A 12,139-nucleotide genomic window follows, 5' to 3' on the forward strand; every position below is an offset into this window, starting at 1 on the left:
CTATGTTTTTCTCTAGACTTAACTGCTTTTTCTTTCCTGTAAAAGAAATACTTCTCTACCCCAAGGTCCAGGAAGATAATATATTCCTGTTATTGTTTAGATCTGTGCTTTCCAGTATGGTAGTTACTAGCTCCATGTGGCTATTTAGAATTTAATTAGTTAAAATAAATGTGAACTTCACTTCCTTAGTCACAGTGGCTACAGTGGTGCTCAACAACCACATATGACTGGTGGCTACCATATTGGACAGCACAGATAAGGACTGTTTCCATTGTTGCAGAAAGCTCTCTTGGATAGTGTTGTACTAGAAGCATTTACAGTTATATTCCTGATAATTCACCTGCAGTCAATTTATATGAGTGGTTTAAGGTGGGTGTAGTAAGGGTCAGGGTTTGTTTTATTATATTGAATAGATGAATAACCAATAAACCGAAAACTATTTAGTGAAAAGACCATCCTGGCCCAGCAGTTCCACTTTTGTCCTAATTCAGGCCTACCTGAATTATATGAACTTCAGTTTCTACTCTTGACTAAAGTTTCTTATACACAAGTTACCTGAAGGCTGAGATTCTCTGTTATTAAATCTCTGTACACCTCTGGGACCCAGTGTACATAGTACTGTAGTCTTTTGCTTACATTGAAAATAGCATTCATATTAAAAATTGAATTGAAAAAAAAAAAGAAAAAAAATTGAATTGCTGTTTATTGTAACTTTCTTGGAGAATAATATGACAAATGTTTTGAGACTGAATAAGTAATTTTCAGTGGAAGATATATGGAATTTCTTGTAAAGAGATTTGGTATATAGCTATTAAATGTGTTGGGTTATTAGATTTGGTGTAAGAGTATTATAATGAGACCGAGATTCTCAGTTTGAATTTTACCCTTTCCACATCCCCAGTGTGCATTATGTTCTGTGATGTGTTCTGCATTCTCAGTATTGGTGAATGCACTCAATAATAATTAATCCAGATACAACTGTGACCATGAGTGATCAATCCAGATAATCAAACTACTGGAAGCAACAACCTAAAACCTATGCTTATGAGATAATGATTCAATAAGATTTTCTTTTTATAAAGAGTAATAATAATGACCAATAGGCTATTCTTAGTATCACATCATCTTAAACATTTCATTTGTTAATTCATATTTAGTTGAAATAGTTGATTATAAATACTAACCTTTCTTTTAAACGAATTTTCCATTGGTTCTTTGAATTAGACATTTAATGTTTTTGTTGGAAATGTTTTTGATTGTGTGATGATGGATTAATAAGTCAAACTCTAGAAATGATTACAGTTTTCATTTTTGCTAAGGTATTAGTGTTAACTGAAGAAGTTCACAAGTAGTCTCTATCCAGTAGCTTATGTTATATTCACTCGCACTGATACTAAATAAATCATTGGTGTATGCTAGGCTCATAATTAAGAAAGATAATTTAAGGAGGGTTAGCGTTTTTGGGTAGTGTTGGATGTGGTCTCAGTGAGTAATACAGCCCTGTAAATGTGGTCTTGAGTAGGGGAGGTTGGGGTCAAATGTTCCATTGCACTTATGAGGGCTCTTCTCTTCAAGAGCTTCCAGCAGTGAAACGACCTAAAGACAGGCATGAGAAAGGCAGAGAAACAAGGTGTGCCTCATCCTTCTTTCTGCTGTTTCTGATGAGTTTTTCTTATTTAGTCTTTACTTTTTCGATGAAACTTGTTATGTATGCTCAGTAGTCCTCTATTAAGTATGTCATATATAACGGTAAAGTAGCAATCAAAATGATACATATTTTAATATCACTTTTCCTAATAAATTGGGCCTAATTAAGTAAAGGATTTATCTAGCTTTTCCTTTTTTTCTTTAAAGCATTTGTATTGATTCCTTGGAAGCTTTAAATATAAAAAACAATAGAATTGTATAAAAGATGATACAGGGTCTGTTAGAATTGATTAAATGTTTGATTACTTTGAAATATTTCTCAACTGGTCCAAATATTTTTGTTTCCATTTTAGAACAAAATCCAGTCTCATAGCAGAGGAGAATATAATGTTTACAGCACCTTTCAGAGCCATGAACCAGAGTTTGACTACTTGAAAAGTTTAGAAATAGAAGAAAAGATCAACAAAATTAGGTGGTTACCCCAGAAAAATGCTGCTCAGTTTTTATTGTCTACCAATGGTAAGTGTACATTTTTTCTTTTCATATACCCACTATGTACACATATCCTGTGGGTTTCTTTCCCCTTTTCAAAGAGGAGTAGTTGTTAAGAGGGCTCTGGAGATAGACATTTGGAAATATTCTTCTTCATATAGAATGTAAACTCTTTTTTGTCTTTTCCTTTTTTATTTTCTTTCAGTTTTTAAATTCTCTGAAAGAGCTCCTTAGGTGTCCTTGTCTTTAGTACACACACTGTTTGTAGTAAAAAGAATGAGGTTTACATCTGCTTTGGGTCAGATTCTGTTCCTGCTCCTTCTTGGCTTAGGAGCCTTGGGCAGGTTGCTGACCCTGCTCGGGTCTCCTCGTGTGCACACTCAGGGTGGTGGGTTTGCATTACCATCTGGTTGTGGGGATGACTCCTGGTGTACACAGTGAGTGCTCAGTATGTGTTCATTTCCTTCCCTCTTCCTTTTTAACTGTGCCTAACTCTCCAAAGAGTATTTCATACTATAAATGCAAAACACTGTCAAAGGACAGTCCCCACTCCAGGACACTGTATAGAAGAGTGCTCGTCCTACTTGATCCTCGTTCAGGAAGGACACAAACTGGAGTTGCCTCATTGCCATTCTGTCTTGTTTCTGTAGGAAGAGTTACTAAATGAAGGTTAGAATTATATAATGACTATAAGAATTTAAAGTCCTTTATGACAGGTTAAGAAGTGGGTCATTTCTTTTTGTTCTTCTTATTTTCACCTGAGTTGTGACTTGGCTTATCCCTGTGGATTTGGGTCTAAAGAGAGTCATTAGCATGGTTGAGGAGTACTTCCAGGTGTTTTGGGTAGCCAGTCTGTAAAAATTTAAATTAAAAGCTTTTTGATGTTGGAACAAGGATTGGGGAAAGACTTCCATTTTCTCATCCCCTTGGTATTAGTAAAATCAGATATTAGCACCTAGAACTCACCATTCTTTAGCACTTGCAGAATCTAAACTCAGGTGACTTTGGTTGACACAGTGGAAAACATTAAGTGCTGGAGAAGAAAATGGCAACCCACTCCAGTACTCTTGCCTGGAGAATCCCATGGACAGAGGAGCCTGGTGGGCTACAGTCTATGGGGTCGCAAAGAGTCAGACACGACTGAGCGACTTCACTTCACTTCACTTCGTCACCTTAGGCCTTCTCACCCACTGTGTCAAATTCTTGGAAATGCATTCCACAGAATGATACCACAGGCTGATAACATGAACTGCATTTTCCTCTCCTTATTAAAAAAAAATACATAGAAATAATGATTTAAAGCTTGTAATTTACAACATTATAAATGGAGGCTATATGTTTATTCATGTTGTATGTTGGTTTCTAATCTTGGTTCAGTTTTGATTTGTACAGTTGAGTTCTTTCAAAGAGCACTTCAGGTACTGCTCTTTGACATCCACTGTGTATTATTGTGGAGAAGGAAATGGCAACCCACTCCAATATTCTTGCCTGGAGAATCCCATGGACAGAGGAGTCTGGCAGACCATGGTCCATAGGGTCACAGAGAGGCGGACATGACTGAAGTGACTAAGCATGCATGCAATATGTGTTATACAATTTAGGCAGTTTCTACTTTGGAAGTAAATGTCCCAGGAAGTGTGTTTGCTCGTAGTAATTTTGGCAGTTCACTTCCTACAGGCTAAATTGTTTTATTTTTTATAGAGGGGAATTTTTAAAATACAAGCTGAAGTAGCATAATGAAGTCCCATATACCAAACACCCAGCTTCAGCAGTTCTCAGTTCATCACCAGTTGTGTTTCGTTGGTACTTCTTACCCTGCCTTCTCAGTATTATTTGAAAGCAAACCCCATTTCATCTCAGTTCTCATTTGTATCTCTGCGTGTTATCCATGCAGGTTTCCTTTGTGATTTGAAATAAATAAGGCATCATATAATCAGCCCAGCCTTTATAGACACTGAACTCGACAAGAGCTCAGTGGCAGGAGAAACCACTGGAAATTCTAAGGGTTGGGTCAGGGGTTACGTGAATCTAAGTGCTGTTTTTGTGTAGACAGAAAAAACAGTGTTCCCCAAATAGGATTATGTAAATTTGAAAAATCATTGATTAGTAATACAGCTTATTTTTAAGAGCAATACACAATGCATTGTACCTGTTTGGGGTTTTTTGTTGTTGTTGTTGTTAATGAATACTAAGTAAAACACAACTTTTGGGATGGTAGCTGTATTATTTTTTGTGCTAAAAGTAGAGTCCAATGTGGAAGAATGTAACAAGTATGGAAATTTTACAAACCACAGTATCTGGGGGTGCTGAGAATAGGAAAAGCGATGAGAGGAGTAGGACTTGAGCTGCATCTGAAAAGCTTTATTCTTTGAAAAGAGAGAAGGCAAATATGGAAAAATGTCAACTTCGGTTAAATCTGAGCAGTGTCTCTGTATTATTTGGTAGAGTTTTCTCTGACAGACAGCATAATATCTGTACTTTCTCTCTTCATAGTGTAATGGGTCTTTATACTCACAGAAAGGTTAGAAAACTGCTGGGGAGACTGAGGGAGAATAGGACCAAACGTTCCAACTTTGAGTGATCAGAATTAGTCTTCATCTTTGCATTGGCTTTCTGTGATCGTCGCTATTCAAGTATTTCCCAGATTGTTTTTACTTAAATAATTTCATAGTCCTCTTCTTATAACTTTATTCATTTAATGTTTATTCGGGTGACTTTATTCTCTTTCTCTTTAACCTCCTTTGCCTTTCTCTGAATTCTCTTCAGTTTCTGTATGTTGCAGAAACATCCAGCTCTAAAATCTGTTGACCATGGGTCTTTGAATATATAATTAATAAAAGTTCACTTGTGAATAGCTTGTATTAACAGCTTATTAATAAGAAGCTTTTTGGATTGTATGTAAAAGCCGCACATCCACTTGGAAAGGAAACTTGGTAGCTTTGGTGTTCCCTGTTCTAACCCTCTGTGGTGAGGGGAACACCAGGACTCTGAACTTCTGAAACACTTGAGATATCAGTATTCACAATGTCAGGGAACACTGTAGAGCAATGGTTCTTAACTTTTTGACTGTAACAATTCTCTGAGGAATCTAATAACCCTCTTCACAGAAAATGAGTATATTCACATACTCTTGTGTGCAGTTTTTTGGACTTTGATTATTCTCATGTACCTTCAACTACAAGCCCAAAATTCCAGGTAAAAGTAACTGCTGGACTTCTCTGGTGGCTCAGTGGTAAAGACTGCCTGCCAATGCAGGAGACACAAGTTCGATCCCTGGTCCAAGAAGATCCCACATGCTGTGGAAAAATTGAGCCCTTGTGCCACAACTACTGAGCTTCTGCTCTAGGGCCCATGGGCAGCAACTACTAAAGCACCCTAGAGCCCATGCTCCACAACAAGAGAGACCACCATAACGAGAAGCCTGCACACCGCAACTAGAGAGTAGGCCTCTGCCCCGCCCCCCAAACCGCGTGCTGCAACTAGAGAAAGCCTGCTCACAGTAACGAAGACCCCGTGTAGCCATAAATAAATAAATCTTTAAAAAAAGAAAGAAAGCAACAAACCTACAAGCCCAGCAGCACAGCCCCCCCCCCCCCAAAAGTTCTAAAAAATACTGTAGAACATATAAGAATTTAGATTTTTTTTTAAATTCCCAACCTGCCTTTTCACAAGTACTGCACTGATATTGTGTAGTACTTCTCGGTCTTTTGTTTATGCCATTAAAAGTTTTTAGCACTCTCTTAAGTCACAGATTTTATCACTTAAAATTTTTTGTTCTGAAGTTTAATTTATTTCAAAAACCTGTTTGCCCAGTTTATTTTCTTTTTCTTTCTTTTTTTTCTATAACACTACTAGGAACCACAAACTAATTACATCTTATTTGAAATGTTTGATAAGTTTATTGTGATTTCTTTATCTGGATCTTTAATAAGGATGATGAATTTGAGCAGGCCATAAGAAATCATGGGAATGTGTGTGTGATGGTGTTGGAGGGGTTCATCCTTATAATCTTTAGATGAGAATTTCTTCCAAAATGTAGAATTCAGGCATGGCTCATTTATATGATAGATTTGGGGACAGGTTAAATACTCTAAAATTTGTCATTCTTTACCTAAATTATATAAATATATGTAAACCAAATGGCACATAGAAAACACATATAACTTAACTGCTGCTAAGTCACTTCAGTTGTGTCTGACTCTGTGCGACCCCATAGACAGCAGCCCACCAGGCTCCCCTGTCCTTGGGATTCTCCAGGCAAGAACACTGGAGTTGGTTGCCATTTCCTTCTCCAATGCATGAAAGTGGAAAGTGAAAGTGAAGTCGCTCAGTTGTGTCCAACTCTTAGCGACCCCAGGGACTGCAGCCTACCAGGCTCCTCTGCCCGTGGGATTTTCCAGGCAAGAGTACTGGAGTGGGGTGCCATTGCCTTCTCCAACTTAACTGCAATATACCTGAAAACTCCAGGTACATAGGGTTCAGATGAAATAGTTAGCTGCAAGCTAGTAAAGTTGGCAGTTGCTCTCTGTGTACATGTCATCTCTGCTGGGGCACCCACAGTGGTGCTTAGCGTGCTCTTCTCCACTGGGCAGAGGGGTGGCCAGGCTGGAGGAGTCCCTGCTATGTCTCTGTATAGAGCACTACAAATTACTCTATACACTGCCTTTCAGATTCTGGTATACTCATTTGCATATGAAGGGCCATTAAGATGTGGCATTTTATAAGTCCAGTTTTAAGCTTATAATGGGCATGCATACTCAGTTGTGTCCGACTCCTTGCAACCCCATGGGATGTAGCCCTCCAGCCTCCTCTGTCCATGGGATTCTCCAGGCAGGAATACTGGATTGGGTTGCCATTTCCTACTCCAGGGGATCTTCCCGACGCAGGGACTGAACCTGCATCTCCTGTGTTGGCAAGTGGATTCTTTACACTGGGCCACTTGGGCACACAGAGTTAAATAAATGTGCTTGATTCCATCGTGATGTAAATGGTTGGTTGAGTAAATAAGTGGGGAGAAAGTGCTTGTTACAGAGAATTCCAAATAACATGTGGATGGATACTCCTCCCTGCCCGGACTGTAACTTGTCCTATTAGACATAGATGGATTTAATGCCTCATTTCCAAAGCGGGAGAGAGTAAGTGTGCAGTGGAGAAACCTGGCAGTTTCTTTCCTAACCAAGTGATCACCGGTGGAAAAGTCATGTCAGTACTATGTATATATTTACTTCACTCTGGGCTCTTCCTGATACCCCATGATCTCAATCTGATCATGAGGGGAACAACAGACATGCCCAGTGGAGGTACATTCCACACACTTTGCCACTGCTTCTCAGAACTGTCAGGATGAAGAAAAATAAGAAAGGCTGAGAAATTGTTGCAGAGAGACTAAGGTGCCGTGACAGCTAAATACGGTGTTGTTTGGATCCTGGAACAGAAAGAGGCGTTAGTGGAAAACCTGATGAAATCAGAGTAAAGTCTGAAGTCTAGTGAATGGTAACGTGGAATGTTAATTTCTTAGTTTCAACAAATGTACCGTGGTTGCATAAGATGCTGACATAAGGAAAAAACTGGGTAAAGAGTATATGGAAACACTCATTGCAGACTTACTTCAGAGGTAAAGTTTATTGTAAAAAACACTATTTTATATATTCTCGATACTGAATAATTTTGTCTTGAAGGACTTGGGGATGTATGCTTTTAATTGGTAAACTATTTTCAGGGCCTTGTACTTACTTGAATCACAAATGTAACTTTTACTCTAAATAGTCCCTGGTGGCTCATATGGTAGAGAATTTGCCTGCAGTGCAGAAGACCCAGATTCCACCCCTGTGTTGGAAAGATAGCCTGGAAAAAGGAATGGATACCCATTCCAATATTCTTGTCTGGAGAACTCCATGAACTAGGAAAAACTGAGCCTGGTGGGCTATACAGTCCATGGGGTGGCAAAGAATTAGACATGAAGGAGCGACTAACCCTTAGGCTATTTTAACTGACTTTTTGTGTGTGTAAAAGTTAAATATTAAGCATTATGCATATATAGACATATGACTAAGCATGTGCTTAGTCACTTAGTTGTGTCCGACTCTGTGACCCCATGGACTGTAGCCCACCAGGCTGCTCTGTCCTTGGGGATTCTCCAGGCAAGAATACTGGAGTGGATTGCTATGCCCTCCTCTAGGGGATGGACACACACACACACAGACACACACGGTTTCCCCCACCCCCTCTAGCGCACGCACACACACACACAGAGTTCCCCCGCCCCCTCTAGCTATAATAATTTTTGAAGGATAAGGACCTGGCTGTGACCTGATTTTAATATTAAGTGATATTTAATGAGTGGCATTAACATAGATTTTTTTTATTTCTGTGCTGTTTTTATATGTACAGATGTTTTTATTCACCTGGTAGTAGAAAGTTTGTGTTTTGTTGAGTCGGATCAGGGATTTTATTCTTGGGATCCTTTTGGGTGAGATATGAAATCACATGTTTAAGTATACTTAAAATGTGTTTCTTCTGTCGAGGTTAATCTCTCATTTTTTAAGACTTTCTTTATTTTTTCCCAGATAAAACAATAAAGTTATGGAAAATCAGTGAAAGGGACAAAAGACCGGAAGGGTATAACTTGAAAGAGGAAGATGGAAGGTATAGAGATCCTACTACAGTCACTACACTACGTGTAAGTACATGTTAAAAAAAATCTGATTCCAATGAATAGTCTTCTGTACTGTTACTATGTAGTCTAGATCCTCAACAGAACATGAATAGGAATAATTACACTCTGCCCCTTCCCAAGATTGTGTGACCAGACACAACATTAAAGACTCAAATTTTAAACAGACCCCGACCTACAGATGAGTCTCACCGTGGCCAGGGCCGAACCAGGACTCAACACAAGACTGTGTTTTGATTTGTTTTGTTTTTCACTATGCCACCATGCTCTCTTTTGTTCTTATGGTTTGGTTGTCAGCTATTAGAAGGTTAAGTTTCAAGATTAACTTTCTTTGGAGATCAAAAAAATAAAAATGGACTAAATCTTCTAGTTGCAATGAAAAATACCAAGAATTTGATGCTTTGGGCTGATTTCCTTTTTAGCCACTTTAAATCATAAACATTTATTAGCTTTGCAAGTCTTTCAAGCAAAAGATTGAAACTAGGAAAAACTATAAATTCTGATAGTATTGCTCTCAGTTCAGTTCAGTGGCTCAGTCGTGTCCGACTCTTCGCGACCCCATGAATCACAGCACGCCAGGCCTCCCTGTCCATCACCAACTCCCGGAGTTCACCCAAACTCATGTCCATCAAGTCAGCGATGCCATCCAGCCATCTCATCCTCTGTCGTCCCCTTCTCCTCCTGCCCCCAATCCCTCCCAGCATCAGAGTCTTTTCCAATGAGTCAGCTCTTCGCATGAGGTGGCCAAAGTATTGGAGTTTCAGCCTCAGCATCAGTCCCTCCAATGAACACCCAGGACTCATCTCCTTCAGGATGGACTGGTTGGATCTCCGTCCAGTCCAAGGGACTCTCAGGAGTCTTCTCCAACACCACAGTTCAAAAGCATCAATTCTTCGGCGCTCAGCTCTCCTCACAGTCCAACTCTCACATCCATACATGACCACTGGAAAAACCATTGCCCTGACTAGACGGACCTTTATTGGCAAAGTAATATCTCTGCTTTTGAATATGCTATCTAGGTTGGTCATAACTTTTCCTTCCAAAGAGTAAGCATCTTTTAATTTCATGGCTGCAGTCACCATCTGCAGTGATTTTGGAACCCCCAAAAATAAAGTCTGACACTTTCCACTGTTTCCCCGTCTATATCCCATGAAGTGATGGGACCGGATGCCATGATCTTAGTTTTCCGAATGTTGAGCTTTAAGCCAACTTTTTCACTCTCCACTTTTCACTTTCATCAAGAGGCTTTTTAGTTCCTCTTCACTTTCTGCCATAAGGGTGGTGTCATCTGCATATCTGAGGTTATTGAGATTTCTCCTGGCAATCTTGATTCCAGCTTGTGCTTCCTCCACCCCAGCGTAGGAAGGCAAATTTGTTTTTCATTTTTCTTCCCCTGTCAGCACTTTAAACAACCAATATCAGTTACTTTATAAAACTAAATCTGTGTAGTATTATGCTGTTTAATATTACCTCAGAAACTGGAGTAATGAAGTCTTCTGAACCTTCAGTTCTCTTGTAGAAAGTGAATATTTTGTAATCACTTCTTTTTCATGTCTTATTGACAGGTGCCAGTCTTTCGGCCCATGGATCTAATGGTTGAGGCCAGTCCACGAAGAATATTTGCCAATGCTCATACATATCACATCAACTCAATTTCTATTAATAGTGATTATGAAACATATTTATCTGCAGATGATTTGCGGATTAATCTTTGGCATCTGGAAATAACAGACAGGAGTTTTAGTATCCATTTGGTTTCCTTTTTCGGTGTTGGGTAAAGAAGGCATGTTATCCTCATACTGGATTTATTTTCATTCTCTCCTTGGGGTGTTTTGATTCTTACATAATAGCTTATTATTTTGTAGCACTTTTTTGTGTTATTAAACACTGGGTGAAATTATTTGATAAAAGGCTTATAATGTATCAATTTAAAAACTGGATTCTTGGAATTTTAACGAATTTTTCTCTGTACCTATGAAAATAGAAAAACTTTTAATAGCTGTTTCTTGTAACAGAAACAAATATGTGGAGTATTATCTTTAAAATATTTTTAATTATAAAAGTATTCTCATTAAGGTTGGAAAAAGATCCGTGGCATGATGCATGATGGTCTAAATACTTCTCATTGTTTATGTTATCCTCCTAAAAATTTTCTGTGATTATGAGATATACACACACACATATATAGAAATGTATATACATGTTTGTTTTTAAGTACTTAAGTTGTTGATAAATGTTAATTATCATACTACTATTAATGTATATCTTTCCAAATAGATATCATTTGAAAAATTAACACTGTACTATAATTCATACTCTACCAGTGCAAGCATACCTCGGAGATACTACAGATGCAGTTGCAGACCACAAGAATAAAGTGAATACTGCCCTAAAATTAAGTCACACAAATTATTTGGTTTCCCAGTGCTTATAAATGTTAGCGCTACATTGTAGTCTATTAAAGTATGTAGTTGCATTATGTCTTTTTAAAAAAAAACAATATGTATACCTTAGTTTAAAAATATTGCTGAAAAATGCTGATCATCACCTGCACCTTCAGCAAGCGGTAATCTTTATGCTGCTGGAGGGTCTTGCCTCGTTGAAGGTTGCTGACTGATCAGTGGTGATTGTTGAAGGTTAGGGTAGCTGTAGCAGTTTCTTTGAAATAAGACAGCAGTGATGTTTGCCACATCAATTTTGACTCTTCCCGTCATGAATTATTTCTTTGTAGTCTGCAGTGCTGTTTGACAGCATTTCACGCAAGTGGAACTTCTTTCAAAACTGGAGTCAGCCCTCTCAAACCCTGCCACTGCTTTATCAGCTAAGTTTTTGTAATGTTCTCAGCCCTTGGTTGTCCTTTCAGCAGTTGACTAAATTCACCACCTTGTGTGTGTAGTTCATGGCACCCCCACACGATTACAGGATCAAAGATAGCTGAGCTGATCACAGATCGCCGAAACAAATGTAATAATAATGTAAAGGTTTGAGCTGATGATGTTGGGAATATGGTGTTTGATAGGCTAGCTTGATGCACAGTTGCTGCAAAACATCAATTTATAAAAAATGCAGTAAATCATAGGTGAAGTGCAGTGAACTGATAGGTGAAACACGGTAAAGCAAAGCAAAGAAACAAGGTCTGCCTGTAATGCATAAAAAATGCCTGCTTTCCTATACCTTTCGTGGTCTAGTTAGTGAAAGGGTCTCTAGTTGTTTTCATTTGCGTCTTTCATCCTTAGTAGACTTCAGCATGTTTTCATATTTTTTCAACCATTTCTTTTTGTTCTTTTCCAAAATTTTCATTGGATTTGCATATATTCTTATTGGAGG

The 12,139-nt window shown here is 38.5% G+C and overlaps 1 protein-coding gene across 1 annotated transcript in view; it reads left to right on the forward strand.

The window, feature by feature from the left end:
• Positions 1–12,139, forward strand: part of PPP2R2A (protein phosphatase 2 regulatory subunit Balpha) — an 81,676-nt gene that overhangs the window by 61,640 nt on the left and 7,897 nt on the right. The window contains exons 4-6 of the mRNA XM_019966381.2: positions 2,001–2,166; positions 8,706–8,818; positions 10,378–10,555. Coding sequence (XP_019821940.1) covers positions 2,001–2,166; positions 8,706–8,818; positions 10,378–10,555 — 457 coding nt within the window. The remainder of the gene's footprint in view (positions 1–2,000; positions 2,167–8,705; positions 8,819–10,377; positions 10,556–12,139) is intronic.

Source organism: Bos indicus, chromosome 8 (assembly GCF_029378745.1).
Source record: "Bos indicus isolate NIAB-ARS_2022 breed Sahiwal x Tharparkar chromosome 8, NIAB-ARS_B.indTharparkar_mat_pri_1.0, whole genome shotgun sequence".
In the NCBI taxonomy this organism is placed as follows: domain Eukaryota; kingdom Metazoa; phylum Chordata; class Mammalia; order Artiodactyla; family Bovidae; genus Bos; species Bos indicus.